We start from the raw sequence: 21,936 nt of genomic DNA on the forward strand, positions 1-21,936 counted from the left end.
ATTGCAGGGATAAGCATGTAAAGGGATACGTCTGTCTGACGAAAGGCGCCGTCACGTGGAGCGAGGGAACCAATCACAAAAGTCTGTTGATGATGTATTTGAACCACAACTTTTTTACAGTTAAGCATTTACACCAATACTTTCGCCGATGATTTGACTTGTCTCACAAACGTGTTCAATATTAAATACATTACAAGAATATTGACACTGGACAAAAACAGCTTCTTCTTCTGTTGAATTTGATGGTGGTTGGCACCCATACATGTTGCATTATTGCCATCTGCTGGACTGTCCCTTGTCCAGTGAGCTACCTCTGGGTCCGAGAAGTGAAGCCAATGCTGAAGTGCCTTAAACTTGCATTCTTTCTAATGTCCAGCAGGGGGCGACTCCTCTGGTTGCCAAAAGAAGTCTGATTGTATAGAAGTCTATGACAAAATGACGCTACTTTTCACTACCTTTATTACCTCAGTAAACATTGTAAACATGAGTTTATCGTTAGTTTCAAGTCTTTTTCAATACAGCATGATGTTCATTTAGTAAATTATGGCACAATTTGGAGTAAAATAGACCATAAAGCAGGGTATGCTTTAGGGCGGGGCTACCTTGTGATTGACATGTCGCTACTATGGTGTTGTCCGGTCTGGGAGTTGTCTGTGTTTTTCATCTTACAACTTTAACCCTTTCACAATGTATTTTCGGGTCAATAAAGTTAATAAGAACCTTTTTGGTCACCTGAACATGTCTTATTCAGTGTTTGGTTCTAGTTGCAAAAAAACAACATGGCGACAGCCCAAAACCAAGATGGCCACGGCCAAAATGCCGAACTTGAGGCTTCGAAACGGCAGTCAACAAGCCAATGGGTGACATCACAGTGACTAAGTCCACTTCTTATATGCAGTCTATGCCCTTGCCCCATCTATTCCAGTATTGCCATGGCATGTGTGAAAAGGCGAAAGACGGAACTGTTCCTGAATGGAGTGCATTTGTAAATAGTAAAAATCACTAGCGGTGCCTGAAAGCTTATCGCAGTGATTTACCGGTAGCTATGTGTCAAAAAGGCTTAACATGTTTAATTGTGAGCTTTGGAGGTGCTGACAGATTACTTTTGTTGCCTTTGGACAGAGCTAGGCTAGCTGTTTTCCCCTGTTTCCAGTCTTTATGCTAAGCTAAGCTAACGGTCTCCTGGCTCTAGCTTCGTATTGGAAGGAACAGCTGTGAGAGCGTTGATCTTCTCCTCTTCTCAAAATGTCGAACTATCAATGACCAGAGCTGTGTTCATTTTAGCCAAAAGGTTTCAGTGTACACAGTATCTTGTACATGTGGCCGATTACAACATTTCATCCCTCAAACAAAAGAAACAAGGTCACAAGATGTGGAAGCAGCTGAGTTGATGGTGACGATTACCTTCAGAACCGATCCTCCCACTCATCCTTTTGTGCCTGCAAACCTTTCTACACTTCTGAGCACCATCATTGACATCATGTTTCCCGAGCCCTAACCTTGAGTTTAAAACCAAGTCCTAATACTCGAACAGCCTGAGGAATTGTAAAAACGTACTTTTCAAAAATGTCATCGCTCTAAAACTAAAGCTGGTACTCGTAATGAAAGAAGTACCAGAGCACACAGTTTGTTTGTCTGCGCTGTTGGGGAAAGAATTTGTCTGTAAAGTCATCCACTCCATTCCCTCGCCCGTCTTCACTCACTTTAATCTTGCATCTATGTGACATATACGGCTCTGAGAAAGAGTCAGTAATGGATAAATCCAGCCAGTGTATTTACTCATCCTTCCTGTATCTTCACTTCTCTCTGGACAGAGAATATGTTTTCATGCTTATCTGTTGTACATTTTGAACAAGTTATCTCAAGAAGTTATGAGCGGATGTGGATTTAATGTTGTGGACCTCTGACCCAAGAGCAGTTGATTAAATGTTGGCAGGGATCCAGATGTTGAATTTCTTATAAAAGTGTTGTTTTCTAACCAGCAAGAGTTATGCTGCTTTCACATTCTGGTGGTAAAGTCCATGTCCTACAAGGCTAAACGGGAATCGATTTATGTAAAAATGTATTGGGAAATCAAACCAGGAAGACGAATGATTAAGCTATTTTGGGAATGGGCACAATTTAGTTGTTTGGATAATACAGAGAAAGACGTCATTTGAGCCATGGACCACTGAAACCCAGACATTTCTCATCAACCAGTCCCTGCAGGTGGTGATTTCACTGATTTCCTCTTCCTCTCTGATTGAAGGTAATATCAGCTCTTGCAGTGTTTGGTTCAAAAGAAACAGTTGCTGCATAACAACCTGTTTCATGTAATCTGCTGTGCAAGGATAAGCAAGGATAAGACAAAGAGATTACAAGTATAAAGAGCGATATAAAAATAGCAATGAGCAATACAGTTCTATTAAAACCTGTAAAAAGCAAACAGCATACGCATGTGGAATTATAAAGGCACATAAAACAAGCTATAGAAATGTACATGCTACATAAAGTGCTGTGGCTTGCAGGAGCAGCAGACTATAAAAGAATAATCAATCAATTACAGAATAGCTTTCGCATAAATGTGTTGCCAAGTGTCCCCTATGACAAAGCTCAAAGACAGTGTGCAAAAGCATTTATAAAGAAGATTAGATACTGTAGTTCATATTGAGCCAACATACAGTAGACCTATCAATCAACACTAACAAGATACAAAAGTAAGAACACAAACTAACAAAAACAAATGTGTGTTTTTCAAAATTAAACATTATACTTGAACTTCTGTAAACATAAATCCTATGTTTTAGTGTTTAAAGGGATAGTTCGGGTGTTTTGAAGTGGGGTTGTATTACGTACTTATAGGTCCGTAGTCAGTGTATTACGTACAGTAGATGGCGGTTGGCACGCACCCAGTTTGGAGAAGCAGACAGAGAGTTTGAACACGGAAGCAAAGCAATGTACTGCTGTGGATGTGAACAGCAAAACATATTTTAGCCACCTAAAAAAATCAATATCAGTTTAAGTGTACTCTAAATTTAGAATATTTTTGCTGGTTTACCTTGCCATGAGACAGCTATGCAGTCTATTTTTCCGACTGAGAACTGAATTTGTTATCTATGCTCTCGCCAAAGTTACCAGACTCCATTGAATTTTTTTTTAATTTTACCTCACAGAACTTGGGAGTTGATGCTCTACCGCTGCCTCGATCAGTTAATTTCTTTGTGTTATTGTGTGACTATGGTTAGTTTGGAATCACCAAAGTCACACAATGGCACAAACAAATTGACTGATAGAGGCAGCGGTGGATCAGCAACCCCCGTGTTCTGCGAGGTAAAATTACAGTTTTTTTCTATTGAGTCTGGTGGCTTCGGTAAGAGCATAGAAAATGTCTTCAGTTCCCCGTCGGAAAGGGTTGTCTGACAGCAAGATAAAGTGGTAAACATATTCTAAATATAGCATATACTTAAACTGATATAGATTTTTTTAGGTGGTTAACATCTGTTTTGCTGCCGGCCCCTTCCACAGCAGTACATTGCTTTGCTCCCATGCTGGTACTCCTGTCTGCTTCTCCAAGCTGGGGGCGTGCTGACCGTCACCTACTGTACATAATACACTGACTATGGATAAATACCTCATACAACCCCACTTCAAAACACCCGAACTATCCCTGCAAACAAGCCCATGTGTTTACAGCCATGATAAGAAGCTGTGCTTCAAAGCACCACTTTAAGCACCGTTTAAGAATTAAATCATAACTACGTGTTCTCTCATACATTTTTTTTCTCTCTCTTATATATCCAATTACACATACATTGTCTGCTTGCGAGCTCTACTCGTGATGTTTCAATGCCATCCATCTTCGGCAGCCTACTTACCTGACAGACCGTTGATGCCATTTCATGGGATAATCCCCTAAGCAATCTAATTTTCATAGTACGTGCTGAAAGGGCCTCAAATAAAGCCACAAGTAGTATTTTGGTAATTCCGCTGCTTCAACTAATGCATGATGATGAGATCAAGAAATTGAGAATGGTGGGAAAAAAAATCGAAGTGGTAGAGGTCACCTGAGGCCGCTTCCTCTTCGTTTAACAGTCGCGGCATCTATTCCTCTCTCTTCCAGTCTGACGCTTGCTCACCGTGAGCCGACAGGTTGATGGATGTTTCTAAATCTCCTTTCTCTCGGGGCTTGTGGCTGCAAGCAGATCTCACACTTCTGTTTCTCTTCTCGCCTGTTGTTCAAATCGGATTTTGCTGTTCTGTCGTATCAAAAGCAGGAGATATGGTAGCTTAAATCAGTTAGCTTTACTCTCTTGATTATTTGTGCATTTTATTTGTCTGTGTTGCATTTGGTTTTTAGTGTAGGTAGTTTTTTATTTGGCTCAAACACAGCTTCTGTTTTGGCTGCAAGCATCTCTGCTCAGCTCTCTCTCCAGGAGACAATTCAGTAACCTGCCGTTTCAGGGTATAAAGCCTGCTTTGCATTCTCCTCCTGTCCAAACACAGCCTTTCTTACATCCTGCGACGCTTTGTTTGGATCCAATAAGCTTCCCTCTGTGTGTTTCTTTCTCACCCCTCTCCATTTTCTTTGTGCTTGTCTGTGTATGTTTGAATCTGCAAGTGTGTGCGCTGTGTCCCCGCGTTATTACATTCGGCTCGGTACTGTCTAACCGGAGGGAAGAGAGGGCACCAAAGGTGGGAGGCAGTCAAAGCAGATAGCGAAAGACAAACTGACCAGCAGACCGGCCGCTGTGTGATCCAAATGGACAGGCGGTGTAGATCCACGTCAGAGTCTTTCAGAGCTGTCTGGCAGGAGTGTGTGAGAGAGGAGAGAAGTCTGTCGGGTAGAGGGTTGTCTTCCTGTCTCAGACTGTCTTGGATGACAGTCTGTGACGAGCAGACACCCACTTTGGTCATGCTGAACCACACAGCACACCTAGCTTGTCTTTTTGGTTGATATTCTCCTCCACAACAGAGCTTGACAATATGGTGGTTCCATGTTTTAAAGAGTCTGCATGCCAACACTTATGTTTTCCATTTTTCTCACTGTTTATACTTCTGCTCAGGCTTAATTTAGTGACGCTCTGCTGGGAGTTACACCACAGTTTGGGCAATGATTTTACCGTTCAGCTTCATTTTCCCTTCCAAATAAGTTTGACTAACCCGGGGGTTTTGTTTACAACCTGTTTGACTGTTCATGTTTGTTGCCCTGACATCAGAGATATCAGCAATTATAGAATTGATGGGCAGAGCTACAAAAATCCTTCCTTTAAAGGGGAAAGACTAATTTTTTCAGTGCTTGTGCACATACATTTGGTTATCTGGAGTGCCAGCCAACCCACAAACAGTGAAATAAGTGTGGGCTGCCTAGATCAGAAAACATGTGATTCACCAAGCCAACCTCAATTCAACCATGCGGACACACAAACACACACACACACCTGCGCAAATAAAATGTATATTGGCAATTGCCTCCCGTTGGGCTTACGGTGGCCGGTTGGAACATTTTAACATATTACCTGGCCCTACATGAAGGCTCATTAGAATATACCTCCCACAGCTTGAGAACTACCTTTGCAAAGCTGCACCATATGTTTCTCACCAGCCAATCAGAGCAGACTGGGCTTTTTCAGGAGGGGGTCTTAAAGAGACAGGCCCTAAAACGGAGCGTTTCAGTACAGGTATATTCAGACAGATGGGATGAGAAAAATAATGTGTTTTTTGAACATTAAAGCATGTAAACATGTTCTAGTAGAAACTCAAAATACAAGTGTGAACCAGAAAATGAGCACGATATGTCCCCTTTAAGATATCCTTTGGAGTTTTTGTCCGCTAGTGGCGCTATGAAGCGATGTTTCACCTTGTTTCGTTTGTATCTCATGCTCTACTATCACATGTACAAGGACACATAGTTTCACACTATTCCATTGATTGTGCCAATAACTGTATCAACGTGGCTACCAAAGGTCAACAGAAGAAGAGTATTGTTAGCTGATGTAAACATGGACATAAACACTGCAGGTTTCATTATATTAGAAAAAAAATACTTTTTTATGTAGATAAATATATATTTTTTTAAATAATACATCCACAGATCCTTTAGAAAGGTGCCGAATAAAAGTATGTTTTTTCTTGAAAAAAATTATTGTGATTGTGAATTAATCATTTTGTGTCAAGGCTATAAGAAGAGAAGCTGTTTTTACAAGAAACAGTGAATGTAAATAGTGTTTGTTGACAAGAAAACTCCACAGGGTACCTTTAGTGCAAGCAGCACATGGTGCGGCACGTATGACATTAAATCTTTATCAGCTAATATCAAACAGCAGCCAGTAGTGTGGCTGAAGGTGTAATAATGCTTCCCATGGAGAATAGATTAATATAGATAAATATCTGGTAGTCCATCTTTATAAACATGTTGCACAATAAGGTGCAAATAATCTGTGTCAACAACATTAAGGCCAAATTTACATTTTTATCTTTGGACAGCTTGCAAGTGTTCCTTTTGTGTTCAGACATTACAAGCCATGTGAATGTATGTGTTTACCAGAGTCTGTTGTTTGCCATGTTGTTGGCCGTCATGTTGCGTTCTGTTGTTTTGTTTACTCGCTGCACATTAAGCTGTCAATTCAGGTTGGCATAACCAGCATGTTTGGTAAGCCACATTTTAATGGAGTGGAAACCATGCCCAATCGGCACAGATCAGAACCGTGTTGGTCAGGTTTTGGGGTGCACTTTCTGATAAAGGTGTAACTTGTTCTCCCCAACAGGCACCTGAGAAGAAGTTTCATTCTGCAAAATAGCTTTGATCGGTTCTAGCATCAAGAACAATGAGTTTCAGTATTATTGATATGCAGAGCGAGGAATGTTTTTTTTGTTTTCTTTGCTGCACTCCTCCTTACTCCTCTTTGTGTGTGTCTATGTGTGTCCCAGCAGATGTTATGGAGGGGAAGAGCGCCATTCTGCTCGGCATGAGTCAGTGGAACTCAAATGACCTGGTGGAGCAGATTGAGACTATGGGACACATGGAGGACCAGTCGCACGGTACACTGCCCAAACACACACACACACACACACACACACATACACATGCACACACACACAAATTTATAATCACACTCATGAGTCACTGAATGATGATAAAGATGGCTAGACTGTAGATTTATTGTAGCGTCTATTTAAAGCTGCATTAAGTCATTTTTGACCTCCAGGGGGCAGAGAGAGTAAAAAAAAAAAAAAAACGACCCTGATGTCATCTTATCGAGGTGTAATGGGTACGGGCAAATATTTGCTCACTTCAAAGTCCATTCAGACCCACAGCTGCCCTCCAGATAAACACCGAGGGGCTGCGTCAGTGTGGGTTTACTACTACAGGGATGGATTACAAATTAGGATGTCCAGTTTGAAGTTTTGCAAGGACATTTGCATGTATTTGGCTGTCTAACGCAGCGCATTGCCGGATGCTCCGTTGTGACAAAAGTTGAGCCAGGATCCACAGGACATGGTGTTATTGTCTGTCTGGATGCAGCATATCCAGAAGTGGAGGCTGGTCCATAGAGGCAGAGGAGATTGCTCCTCTTCTATTTTTGAGAGAGGGAGATCATAATATAAAGAGTAAAGAGTAATTGGTTGAAATAAACCACATTTATAGAAATATATTATAATTCATTGGAAAAAATCCATTATTGAAATTCTGATTTAATGCTTCAATAACGACACCTGCAGGGCAGGCAAGAAGGTGATGGTTGGCGCAAGGGAGGACAAAACACCTAAAATGATGGACATCCTCCCTTGGGTTGTACCAATCAACAACCAGAAGAATACACTATTGACATTGCGTTGGTCAAATGATAATGTCCAAATGTGGGTCTTTACAACAGAGTCCAAAGTTTCCCTTTTTCATCGAGGAGCTATACTATTTGTGTTAGCCAACTCAACAGTTAGCTTGTTGTAGCAGCCCTGAAAGACCCGTGCAACAGTCCGTCGCCCATACCGGGATCCAGTCCTAGTTGAACAGAGTGCAGCAGCACGTCGGGCACCACATGCCACCGTAATACCGCTGTGGCTCAGCCCGAACGGCTGAGCAAAGGGCTGAGGCTGCCTGGGGTCGACGGCAGCAGCAGGACCTTGGCGGGGAGGAAGAATGGAGAGCTCCGCTTTGCTGGGGCAGCCTCGGGCCTCGCTGTCAGCTGTCCGGGCTGGACTCCGTGGCGTGCGGCGGCCCGACGTGCTGCTGCACTCCGTTTACCCGGGACTGGATCCCGGTGTGGGCAACGGTCTGCTATGGGTAGCAGTTTACAGACAGGCTTCTAGTCACACAGTACGTACACAAGATTCATTCCCATCCTGAGGCCGCGGTTATTGTTTTGAAGAAATCTTTTACTGCTTAGTTTTTCATTTTACATCAGAAAGTAGAGAGATAAGCAGCCAACTAGTGTAGTAATTATAATAATAATCATTTTTATTTATATAGCACTTGTCAAACTTAAGCGCAAAGTGCTTTCCAGATTAAAAGATTTGTAGAATAAAAATAAGAAAATCAGAATCCCATGTAATCTCCCGCTATATGATAAAATTGGGAACATAACAGCACACATATCAAGCAGCACTGAGCCCACATAAAATGGAGGTGCAAGTGCAAAATAAGAAATAACTAAATAAAATAACACAACGCCGTGGGTTGGTTTTCCTCCTGTCCTCGCCAATTTTTTGAGTCACCAGCCGCCACTGATATCCAACAGACACTAACATAATATCTGTGCCTAATATTCACAGGCGTTTTAGCGTTTGGTTCGGTCCACCAACTCCTGGGAACAAATATCTTTCCAAGTAGCTCAGAGCATAATCTAAAGTGAAAAAAGATGCAATGCTCCTTGCTTGCGAAGGCTGAACATTTTGTTATTAGGCTTTAGATGAGTGTGAATAAACAGAAGCACACAGCGGGCGGGAGATAAACATAATGGTGGCTGAGATCTAACATGCAGATATGCCACGCGTTTCAAGCTCAGTGCTCCTGCTCTGTGCTCGCCGATGCCTGAGGAAGAGCACTGAGCTCGAAACATGTCTGTCTCTCCTGTCCTCTGCTCTGCTCTCTCACTGCGTCGCAGTGTATTTATGCGCATCTAAAGCATCACTTAAAATAAAATTCACTCTTTCCAGGCAAAGAGGTTCCAATCTTTTTCACTTCTATTCTATTTCACGACCATGACATTTCAAACAAAACCTGATAAGACTGCAAATGCGTCGATCACAGATACGTGTGGTTGCTCGGCTTCCTTTTGCTCTCTTCTTGTCCAGTTAATGAGGCACCGAAGAAGTAAATATGGGAACATTTTCTTCAGTGCTCAATCAACAGAATTCCCCCTCTTTCCTTATTTCCGGTTTCATTTTATCCCTGCTCTTACTTAAAGATCACGAGGACTTACATGGCAACTGCTTTTCTTTATTTTTGCCTCAGCCCCAGATTGAAAGACTTTTTTAATCCTTTCTTAGAGAATAAGCTTCTCCCGTGATTCAGTAAATTAAAGAGAGTCTACATCTGCTCCATTCGAGAATCGGAAAACAATGAAATACAGAGATGCAGTACCTGTACAGAGCAGTGGAAATATTCTGCAAACGGCACCGGCAGTAGGAATATCATATTTCTGCAGGTTTTCATATTAATCCTCAACACAGGCTTTAAATCAAGCGATTCTCCTGATTAATTCTTCTTGCGAGAAAGTTATTTAATTGGATTCATTTATCAAAATCACTGGTGGGATTATCCAACCTCAGTAACTGAATAACATATCGCCCAGAGATTTAACAGCACAGTATTTCACGACACAATAGGAACATTTCAGTTTGTGCCCACAAAGATCATGAATCGGATTTATGCAGATCAGTGATTTTTAGCGGCCAAAGATAAAATCCTGCTTCCCTATTACACAAAACAACAGGTGATAAAAACAGTGTGGCTTTAAATTGGACGGCAGCAAAGAAACAATTAGATTCAGTTCAATCACACAGAGCAGAATCAATCATAATACCATGGATTCAATACCAACTGTGCTTTACAGCTCCTCTGTCAGTCCACTGCTGATAGCATGGCACTTGCTTTTGGTTTTGTTTACTGACAAATGGACCGGCTCTCGTCGGAAAGGTCAGCGCTGAGGTTTGACAAACTGGAGTGGATGCTTTTAATCACTGCGCTTCAGTGAGAGTGTTGTCTGGTCTTACAGAGATGAAAGAAACCGCTCCTGCGGCGACGCCGTAGCTACTAAGTCATGTGGTGGTAACTGAGGAAGTGTACACTGTGAATATTTTACACCCCCCACACATCCCATTAACAAACCACTCATGAAAACCAGTAATGACCTATGAAGTGTTCCACTGCGGCAGCAATACCAGTCAGAGTAATTGTAGTGCTCCAGAATGGAACCAGTGCCTGTAAAAACAAACGAAATAACATGAAGAGCTGCCCCATTTTAAAGGATAGGTTTTTTCAAGTCTAACTTGAAGCTTAAAGCTTCAGTAGGCAGAATGTTTTTGGCATCGTTGGGCAAAAATATCATAATAACCTTTCAGCATATTGTTATTCAAGTGCTCTGAGAGAAAACTAGACTTCTGCTCCTCCTCATGGCTCTGTTTTCAGGCTTTAAAAATCTAGCCCATGATGGGAGACTTTCAGTCATTTCAGAGAGAGAGCGTTCCTATTGGCTGTGCTCCGGCTGGTGGGCGGTGCTTGGTATTTCCTCAACTGATCTCAACATGGCTGCCAGGTCACAAGCTTTCTCATTTTACAACTAAACAGTGCACTACAAGATGTTTCTGAAAACATTTGAGGCCAGAAATAGGCATTACATCAGTGCTGCCTAGTTTGACCATTTGATCATAGCTGTGCTAATTTTGGAAATAATTGAAAGGGTTAGTTTTTGAAGTGGGGTTGTATATATACTCCCATGTTCTGCAAGGTAAAATTGCTATTTTTGTGAATGGAGTCTGGTTGCTTTGAAGAGAGCGATATAACGGTTTCAGTTTCCCATTGGAAAGGGCTGTCTGAAAGCATTTTGATGCTAAAACATACACACTTTGACCAAAAATGTGAATGTTTGGACTTAAGGAACATTGCTGGGAAACTACAGAATGATATATAAACCTCATGGAGGGACCCGTCCTTTAATACACCACTCATATGTCATATGTTTGCCAGAGGAGTTATGGGTTTCTGTATATCGGTATCCCTCCATGACCAGATAAGAGGAATAATAACTCTTTCAATATATACATGTATATCATTTGAGTATTGTGTTACGATAATTGTATTACAATCCATATTGAAAAAAACAGCCCTGCTATAGACGACTGGGGATATGTTACCTTAAATGGAGTGTGTGATGTACATGGCGTCTGTAGGGGTCTAAAGCTGGCGTCTAGCCATATTGGGAGACGCTGAACCGAGACATCATTACGTAGTCATACTGTGTCTGTCCTGTAAAACAGTATGTGCCCCCAGCATCTTAAGAGCGACACCCAGTTAGACCACCTTTCTTTATCTATTTATAATATATGAAAACATTATGAGTACGCCGGCCAATCTTCTTTATGAAATACAAGGAGCGGCAAAGATTAGATGCTCCTACTGTAATGTAATCAATGTGAAGCTGTGTCTCATACAGCAGCTGCTTTACATTTCAATGACACCACACCACTGAAGTGGCAAAGCATGTGTGCAAACGCTAGTAATATCACATAAAGAAAACATATTACCAGACCCTGAATTCAACTTTGTGATGTCTTGTTCCACTCAAGACCCACTGATATGGAAATGAAATACCAAACTGCCTGGTTCCAGTACACATTTATACTCATGGGTTGCTGTTGAGAATTTAGCTTGAACTGTCTAAGTAATGGTAATTGCATTCTCTCGGTCTCTCATCCTTAAAGTTACAGCAAAGTCAAACTTGCCTAGAATAGAAATACTCCCCAATGCATACAAATGTGTTAATGCCTGCTGAGGTTCTTTAGTTGTTTGTTTACATCCTACACTCGTGGGGGCACAGGAAGACATAAATTTAGCTGAGCGAAACCAGGCGTAGCAACAAAAAGATAAATCGAAAAAGATCTCAAAGCAACACCAACAGTAGCTGCTGCTACAAACGCAGCTAAGGTCTTGCGGGAACCTTGATTATTAATGGAGGTGCACATATCCTCTCATAAATTGAAGAGAGTGGAACATTAACAGAATCCTATTTTGATCAGCAAATTGCATGATTTTAGTTCATCACAGATATATCAGTATCTCAGTATCAGTGAATATGTCAGCCAGCATGTAATATTGCAGTAAGAAATGTTTTTTTTTAATCTCAGCCAGGAGATGATGAGTTCGGTCTTGTGTTTGCATGAGTGAGTGTGTGCATCTCTGTGTCTGTCCACGTCTAATCTCGCATACTGCTGTACCAATCTGCATAATATTTGGGTGCTCATATGGCTTCATGCTCAAGGACCTCTCATGGTCGCAGTGACTCACACGTTGTCAAATCACCTTTTATTGCCTGTTTGATACCGCCATTGATTGACTGCTGACTCCGCAATCACTACTCTTAACCGGCCCCCGGCCAATAGGGGCCAGCAAGTGATCACATAGCTGAGTGCATTGCTGCCGCTCAGCCGCCGCTCAGCCGCCGCTCAGCCGCCGCTCAGCCGCCGCTCATCGGTGCATCCCTACCCTAAATGTCGGGTGCGCCCTGTGCCACAGGTATGACTGAGTGTAATTTAGAAACAATGTCGCCATGACATAGTTTGTCCACATGAGAAATATGGCAAGTTTGTTTTTTAACTGCAGAATGTCCTGCTTAGTATGTAAAGTATGTTGTCATAATATTTTAAACCTTCATTAATTGAATTTTGGACACTTGGGGGCTGTAAACACATCAATGACATATTGTCATCTTATAAAGTTGACTTGGTGAACTTGTTAGCAAACAGTTGCCTATTTACACATCCTGCAGACATGAAGCAACATTAATATTCATTTGGAGTCTTGTTTCTGACCACCTGAATGTAAAGTCCAGTATTCGCTCTCTTTCTAGCACCGTTTCGGTCTTCATTAAGATCTGTCTCTTTAGCTGCTAAATGCTCCATGTCCCCCAGCTGTAGTTGCTAACTTTGTCTATCTTGTTTGTTGGTACAGGCCAGTGAGTTTATAGAGCTTTTTAGCTGAAAAGAGCTGCTGATAAACGCAGTGAGCGTGAACCAAGACAGTAAAGTTCCAAGCCAGATGTGCTAAAAACAAAACAATTAGTAAAAAGACACTATAAAGCTCCATAGAGCTGAGGGGAACTGCAAAGTCGGGCGCTAACTACTTCTGGGTTTGTCACTACGAGTGACCCCTTTCACATAAACGTTGTTATGTGATCCGTGGAGCTTCTAGCCTCTATTTTGTCCCTACAAATGTATCTTAATTGTCTGCTCAGTTTCTGTTACAGGTATACTGTGATGTTGTGAAAACTTTTTGTGAAATGAGTAACGGCAGCTATGCTTAATTACCTCATTGCTTTTGATTTATTGTTAACGGTTTATAATAAATTGTGAGAAGAAAAGGATACCTTAAAGGTGCAGCTGGACCACTCTCAGCCTGTGTAGCAGTTGAGCGGCGACATTCGCCGACCTTTCATCTCCATCTATTTGTCGGTTCCTCAAATGCGTCTCTGGGTTTATAACCTCTCTCCCTTTGCTCTCCATTATTCCTTCATTCCCTCTTTTGTTCTCCTCAGCTTCTCTAACCATCCATTTCCCCCCGGCCACGCCTTCACTGCCATCCCATCGCATCACCTCATCATGTTCTTATATTCCCCCTCTCTATCTTCTCACATTCGTTACTCCATAAGCCACGGGGCGACTGTAAACACTTCACCTCCCGATGGAGGTAACAGTGATGGAAACTTCAGCGACAGAGAGGGATGCCTGGAGCACAACTGTCCCTTATTTTCCACTGTACTATTTCTTCTTCATCTCTTCTCAGTGACTTCCTTTGATTTAACATCAGCCACTGCTCAAGCATCTTTCGGGCTCTCCATCTGTTCAATATGCAAACACTCTTATCGGTATATTTATGCGGTGCTCTTTTCATTGCCATCTTTTTCCCACTTCATTCACCGACTGTATAATGTAGTCCAACCTGAAATAGCCGCGTTACATAACCAATCTTTTTCAAAAAAAATCACGGACTCCATGATAAACAAAAACTACTGATTCCGATTTGGCTGCTTCCTCGGTGTGTGCTGCCAAGCAGGAATAACATTAGCTAAAATAGTCAGAGGAAGCATGTGGAGATGACTAAGTGATAAATCCTGCCCAACAACCCAACACTGCATAATACATGGTGAGGATATAATTCCACACAAAGTGACCCGGAGGGAAATTTATTATCCATTTTCTATGGAGCACCTCAGCTCTCTCTTTCTGCATGAACCCTGTAGCTCTATTCGGAGAGAGAGTGACAGAAATCATCAATTCAAGGACTGAGACTCATCTGCATTCTGCCCTTCCCTTGGTCAATTTTAGCACACAATGCACATATGGCACAGGGCATAGGCACATGGCACAGGGGCAGAGCCAGGCGTTGTAGGCATTCGGGGCTCAGCCCAAACCTTGGGGGGGGGGGGGGGGTCTGAGTGCATGCTCCCCCGGGGAGATTTGTTCCCATTTACAGCGGCTATATGCACTATTTATCAAGCTTTTGAGATAAAAGCGTCTAAAAAATCTGTACATCATTTGGGAAAAACATAATAGTTGCCATGGAAAAAAAATATCCTGGAGAACCTACATCCTAGTTTGTATCTAATTGACCCCTCCTAAGTCCCGCCCCTGTTCGCTCTGTGCTCCAATACGGTGGAAACCGCTTACAGTGATCACGTCTGTCTGGGAAAAATTTATCACTATAAGCTACATTATTATAACCAAATTTTTGTTGTTGTGCAGCATTTCTCATGCAGATTACCATCTAATTGACATTTGTATATTTATTACATGAATCCAAAGTATTGAAACGGACCACTTCCCTTTTTAGTCGCTCGCTGTCAATTTTACCGCCCTTTTTCCCTCACCAAGGGTGAGGCATTGACGTTTTTGGCTCGCCCTTTGCCGGGGCTCCTCGTTCTCTCACCCCATAGCGGCATGGATGGAGACGGGCGCCTGGTCTGCATGTGTGCCGCAGAGCCCATTGACGATCGGAAAAAGTTTCACTTTGGAGGCATTATGTGACCAGGCATTATCAATCTACCTGATGAGGGTGCTATTCCTATAAGCGGTTTCCACTGTAACAATTGAGCAAGCTTGGAACACGGCAGAACCTCGGTCAACTTTCCCCTTTCCTGTTATACTTAGATATGCTACATCTGTTCAAAGGTAACATTACTATGTAAGTCACATCGTACATTGATGTCACAATCTTCATGGACACATTACATCGTACGTAGTCACAGTTACTACGAGGAACTTTCATTTTGTGTGGATTTTACGGGTCCCTGTGGACAAAAGCGATGGTGTTTCCGAGCACCAGAGTCCCTTTAGAAAACCTCTCATTTCAGTGCAGCAGCAGGGTCTGACAGTCTGCCCACGTTGTCCCTCCCGTGCCTCCCTTCCCTCCAGTGGGCCCAGGCTTGTCCGACCTAGCAACAGTAACTAAGGGGAGCGGGACATAGGATCCGTCGATTGTTCTCCAATTGTCTTCATCATTCTGAAACCGTAACACAAAAAATAATGAGGATGACTTATTTTCACTCCTGCCACTTAAAAAGAGGCACAAATTGTCTGATGTTACTATTTTTAAGTTACATAACATCAGCATTACTAATCGTGAAAGCTATTTTTGTTCTACTATGCTGGAGTAGAATGAATGTTTACCAGTCAGAGAGACTGAGGGGAAATGGCACAAAGTTTAAGGTATTTTAAAATGCTTAAAGAATCAGGGCTTTTGGGAAAACATTCAGGGCTGAAGTCCCAGAAGCCCCCCACCCCCCATCCCTCTCACTTTAAATTAATGTTTCATCTTTTTGTCTTACTCTTGAAAACAAAAACTACTTAGAGAGGCTTCAAAGCTACAAAAGCAATTTCTCTACAGAATTATAATAAAAGACCACAAACACCAAGGCGAGAGAGGTGAGATAATGATAACAAGTGGCTCCGTGTCAGGAGTTCAGCCTCATCTCTTATTTTTACAGCCCCTTTGTGCCTTTGTTGTTCTCCTGTGTGTCTGTGTTTCTGTTGCTCTCCCCGCATATCTATATGCAATGTCTGCATTTGTGTGCATACTCGCACGTTGGTCTGACAGGATATGAAGTAAAAAATGCTGTGTGATCTCACATTGAGAGCAGATAATCACACCCAAACAACACTGTCGCCGCCTACAGCTCCAGAGGGGGGAACGAGGGAGGAGGGGAGAGGACGACTGTACGAAATGATAAGAAGATAGATAGATAGATAGATTGACTCCGTGTCCACCTCAGTGGAGATGTGTCTTTGGCTTCTCCAAGTACAGCAAAGGTACATACAATACACACAACACAACACACCATTAAAAAACATACAAATATACAATAGTGCAATGCGCAGGGAGCAGCAGGTTATATATAAATAATTAAAGAGAGCACAAATCATAAAATAACAAGTGTTCCCTGGTGCAGTCATTCTGAGCTCAATGCCTGTATGGCATAGGGAATAAAAGACTCGTTATATATGTTCCGGCTGGCGACGGCCAGACGGGAGCAGCTCAAACTGTGTTCATGTAAGGTATCTGCTATAGAGTGCTACAGGGATGACGTATTTTTGTATGCCAACCAGGAAGTTAGCATCGCCCTGGTTCCTTCGACAAAAAGCCAATGTGATTTTTCCATTGGGTTTTGGATTATTACTGAAAATAAGATCATCTGTGTTACGTTTATGGTACCTACGCGTTTTGTTCAGCAAGATAATCTTCACAAATTACCATCACTTTTAGGATTTTTGCAAACGTCAATGCAATCACCAGAAGTAAAAAAGTTAGACAATGAACAAACTACACCACGGTCGCATGACTTCACGTCACCACCACTAAGTTAAAGACGGACTAGTGTTCGGTGTGACTACGTTTTGTAGTCTCATTTAGCCATTTGTTGCAACCACCTTTTTTAAGACATGTTAAAGCTTAAAAAATCACTAGTGGGATATTTACTGACATATTTTATATCGTAGAACAAAATGTTAATATCTCTTCAGTTTGTGTTAACCACAGACCTTATTTCGGACATCTAACTAAAAACCCATTCAAAAAACCCATTGACTTCCAGACGAGGGAACCAGAAGTGCTAAAATGCTAACTCATTTCCTGGTTTTAGATCTTATTTATGCTGGTAATTAAATCTGTTTCTTCATATCATGATTTTTCACATTAAAGGTGTTTGAGTTTTCCTTATAATCAAGGCTCTGAGGATGTGTAGTCTGTCATAATGTTTTACAAATTGTAAAGCTCTCTGAGACATGTGACCTTGGACTATATACTGTAAATAGATTTCACTTGTCTCCCAATTTTCCTTTTCACAACCCAAAACTGATTTTATTTATCTTCTTCTCTTTGCATTTAGTTTCTTTCCCCTCTCTTTTTAGTGTAAAATAGCTTCAAAGAGCTGTTGCTACCACTTATATCAATTATTCGCATCCCATTTAAAGCTACATATGTCAATATGTTCGATCCGGTGTGAATCTCACATCAGCATGTCCCTAGTTTCAGGCAATGAATGAGCATCTGCTGTATATATGTGTGTGGGAGTGTGTGTGGGAGTGTTTGTTGCAGTACAGCAGTCACAGCATATAGACAGGGAGCAGCTGGGATTTGTTAGGGACAGACTGTGTGTGTGTGCATGCGTGTGTCTGAATGTATGTATGTCTTTGAGTCAATCTATGTGCTGCATCGCCTTATGTTGTGTGTGTGTGTGTGTGTGTGTGGGGGGGGGGGGGGGTCAGCAGTGGTTTGTCATGCAGTGGAGCTGGTGACGTCTCCTGGGGTCTTTTCGCAGTAGGGTGACACGACAGACCCTGATTCAAGCAGTGGTGAACAGATGGCTGAGTGTGTTAGCATGCCTGTACTGTGCCAGGGGTCAGAGAGGGCTGTTCAACCAGTCAGGACGCAGCATACTATACCTCTAAATGAGCACCCTAACCTGTCGCCACTTGACGGCACACACTTTTGAATCAAGTGATACATGACTTCTTCACCTTTCTAGACAATGTCTCCATCATCTTACCTGTAATACAAAAATATTTATCCACTCATCATGGGATGGCCTTGGTTTTATTTGGACCGGGGACCTTTGTCAAATAAAGGCAAATATTCCACAAAAATTTCTCCTCTCAAAGTTGATGCCAAAATTCTGAAAATGTGACTGTACTCGTTTTTCTACATTAGCTCAGGTACCATAAGTACTGGGGATCAGGGTTTTAGACTAACAGCGTCCTGTCATTCCGTGTACGATGGAGAATTTCCCTGATAACATTACATTGTGAACAACAAATCTGTGTTGAAATCCACAGGAGGAGAGCCAGTGAACATTAGCTGTTAGCAGCCGGTGGGCAGCACAGTAATGATTGGCTAAATAACAGAGCTACAGCTAACATACGAAGGTTGCATTGAGTTACATTATGATGCGTTCAAGCTCTATTCAGTAAAAATGTAAAAGTATTGGGCGAAGGTAAAGTATAATGTTATCATGATGTGTTCAAATATAATCTTGTAAAATTTAGTTTTTGGCGAGAAACTTGAGGCGGATCATCAAGGATTAATGATACATTTGCAAAAAACAGTACGCAAACAGTAATTAAGGAGTGTATTTTGAAGTAGATGGGATTTGTTGTTTTGTTTTTTTCACAGTGGTATTGAATTGGGTGTCTAGAATTGTGGAATGTCACCGGCATTGGTATCGACTACTAAATTTCTGGTATTGTGACATCTCTAATTTCTAGTGGTTAGTGTACATTGCTGTTAAAAATGTGCAGATACAGAAATGTAGTGCAATTATCTCAACCCAAACGATCACAAACAAATGTAAAAACCTGTTGCAGAAATATAGATCTCACCGTCCACCAAATCTCTTTAAGTTGTTCTTTATTTCTACATGAGAGAAGTGAGTGTTTTGGAGCGAAAATCATAATTTGCATGAAGCCTTTCAGATTTCACTCACTGACCTTGTGTGTGTGGTAACTGAACTTCTACACTAGTGATTTGTTGTTCACCCTATCAGCTCTGGAGGAAATCTCTCAGTTGTTTGGGAGTAAATTAACACTTTATAACATGTAAACATACTCTATGAAGCGTTTTAGCCTCTTTCAGCTCATTATTTAGTTTTTTATGGCCCGCAATTTCACTGTTTTGGTTCAGTCTCACTGCTCTCATCAGCATTGTTTCCAGCAGCAACATGCAGCTGTTTTCAGTAAAATTAACTGAATATTTCTCTGAGGAGTTGGTGGAGACCAAAACAGAGCTAAAAAAGACTCAAGCTTTCTCAGTTCTTCCGATGTCGTCAAGTCAATTGAATGAGTGACAAAGAGGCCGCGAGGTGCTCCACCTCATGACCACAGTTGCCGATAATACTACGAGCCTGTTGCAGTGTGATTACCACAGATGATATCCCTAAAACAACCAGTGGGAAAACTCCTGACCTGGAAAGTGAAGTCAATGCGGAACTGCCTTAAACTTGCATTATTTCTAATAGCCAGCAGGAGGCGACTCCTCTGGTTGCAAAAAGTATAAAGTATAAAGATTGTATAGAAGTCTATGAGAAAATGAGCCTACTTCTCACTTGATTTATTACCTCAGTAAACATTGTAAACATGAGTTTATGATCACAATCCCTAGTTTCAAGTCTTCTTCAATACAGCATGATGTTCATTTAGTAAATTATGGTCCCATTTAGAGTCAAATAGACCATAAAGCAGGGGATGCTTTAGGGCGTGGCTACCTTGTGATTGACAGGTCGCTACCCCGGCATTGTCCGGTCAGGGAGTTGTATGTGTTTTCGCCCAGAACCCTAACCCTTTCACAGTGTGTTTTCAGTTCATGAAAGTTAATTGTAACATTTTGGTCACCTAAAAATGTCTTAATCAGCATTCGGTTGTACTTAACTCTACCCTCTTGTGCCCCAAAAAATGCCGAACTCGAGGCTTCGAAAAGGCAGTCCACAAACCAATGGGTGACGTCACGGTGACTAGGTCCACCTCTTATATACAGTCTATGTAACGACATACCATTATATTGATAATTGTCCCACATCTGTGTACTACTAGAAGCTGGTCATAATCAATTCCCACAAATGTAAATCAGAGGCTTTGTTCTGCATTGTAAAGTTCTTCTCATGTTTCTTGAAATCATCGCATGTCTCGTTGAATTGAGCCAAACACTTAGAGGCAAAAAAATAATTTTCCCGGAGGAGCCAACACTGCTGTTTTTCTGTGCACGTCTTCTTTCTAGGAAAACAGATAATTCACCGCGATGCTGTTGCTCTCTAATGAGGCGATTCACACTCCAGCAGGCAGGAAACCTTGAGGACATTTTGCCATTTTCATACTCCCTGGGAAGATGAAAATCTGTCGTCAGGAAGCCAATCTTCCAGATGATGAATGCCGTATTTTGCCTCTCACTCTCATCCCCCCTGCTCTCTTGTTTTCCTCCCATCTGCTCAATCGAAGGTGATAAATGTGTGATGGTGATAGAAGTGGTCGAGACCTTGGAGGAAACAGAAAACAAAAACTCACTGCATGCTGGAGACAAAAGAGACAACCCTCATAGTTTCATGGGAAAATTACATTTTATATCATAGTTGTGCAGACAGGATGACATACAAGAGGGGTCCAAACTTGGATCAATAGCTCAATATTTTCATCCTCACTCATTCAGCTCTAGTGGACTTATCTGTAGAGCCCTTTCATCTTCACAACCCTCTTTCTGGGGTCAATTTTCCCTTCCACTCTCTCTACGATAGGTTAAGAAATATCTCAGACTGCAGTATGAGAACAGATGCACTGTGTGTACCTGCACTAAGTGTGTGCCTGACTCAATCCCCCTGTGTGTCTGGGCTTTAATCCACTGGAAATGGCCACGGTGCTGCATTGTTGTTAACTCTCCACAGGGTGTTTTCTAGGTTTGGTCATTTGTTGGGAGAGAATGAGCGCAGAGATCTGCTAAATACCACTGAGCTTCATAAAGCACATATTGACTGGCAGGAGAAGAAATGATGAAAACAGAAAAGCAGACAAATTGTTTGAATTGTTTTTTCTCCCGCGGCAGATTTGTGCCAGAGATCGGCCTCGTAACGGCAGGAAGCCGGTTTATACAGCTGAGATGAGTCAGTTTCCTCCAATATCAGACAAATGTCTTATTTATTGTTGGATTCATGAGCAGCCCAGCGTGTGTGCTGCTCTCACAAATGATGAGGTGAGTGAAGCTCTGCTATTTCCTCCGACGGTCTTTCATACAATCTGCTGAACGCAGCTGTTTGCTGCAGATTGGCAGACAGTACATTTTCTAGTACAATGCTATGTGTGAGATGCAGGGCTTTTTATATTGGCTGTGTTTGAGAGAGCGTGTACTTGAATACACTATTATTGTCTTATCTTGTGTATTCGGTGATGAAACAATCGGGAACCTTTTCATTGCTCTTAAAGCTACAGTAGGCAGAAAGTTTTTTGGCATCATTGGCAACAATTCCATAATAACCTTTCAACATATTGTAATTCAAGTGTTCTGAGAGAAAACTAGACTTCTGAATCTCTTCATGGCTCTGTTTTCAGGCTTCAAAAATCTCGTTCCTATTGGCTGTGCTCCAGCTGGTGGGCGTTGCTTGGTATTTCCTCAACAGATCTCAACATGGCTGCCGGGTCACAAACGTTCTCATTTTACAGCTAAACCGTACACTACAAGATGATTCTGAAAACATTTGAGGCGAGAAATACAGT

General features: G+C 41.8%; 1 protein-coding gene across 2 annotated transcripts in view; it reads left to right on the forward strand.

Moving 5' to 3' along the window:
• pitpnm3 (PITPNM family member 3) overlaps nt 1-21,936 on the forward strand; it is a 106,280-nt gene that overhangs the window by 29,525 nt on the left and 54,819 nt on the right. Inside the window, exon 3 of one of the 2 annotated variants that reach the window (XM_037775637.1) lies at nt 6,907-7,017. In XM_037775637.1, the coding sequence (XP_037631565.1) occupies nt 6,907-7,017 (111 nt within the window). The remainder of the gene's footprint in view (nt 1-6,906; nt 7,018-21,936) is intronic. The other variant, XM_037775638.1, reaches the window with a different exon arrangement.

This window comes from Sebastes umbrosus, chromosome 7 (genome assembly GCF_015220745.1).
Source record: "Sebastes umbrosus isolate fSebUmb1 chromosome 7, fSebUmb1.pri, whole genome shotgun sequence".
Classification (NCBI taxonomy): Eukaryota; Metazoa; Chordata; class Actinopteri; order Perciformes; family Sebastidae; genus Sebastes; species Sebastes umbrosus.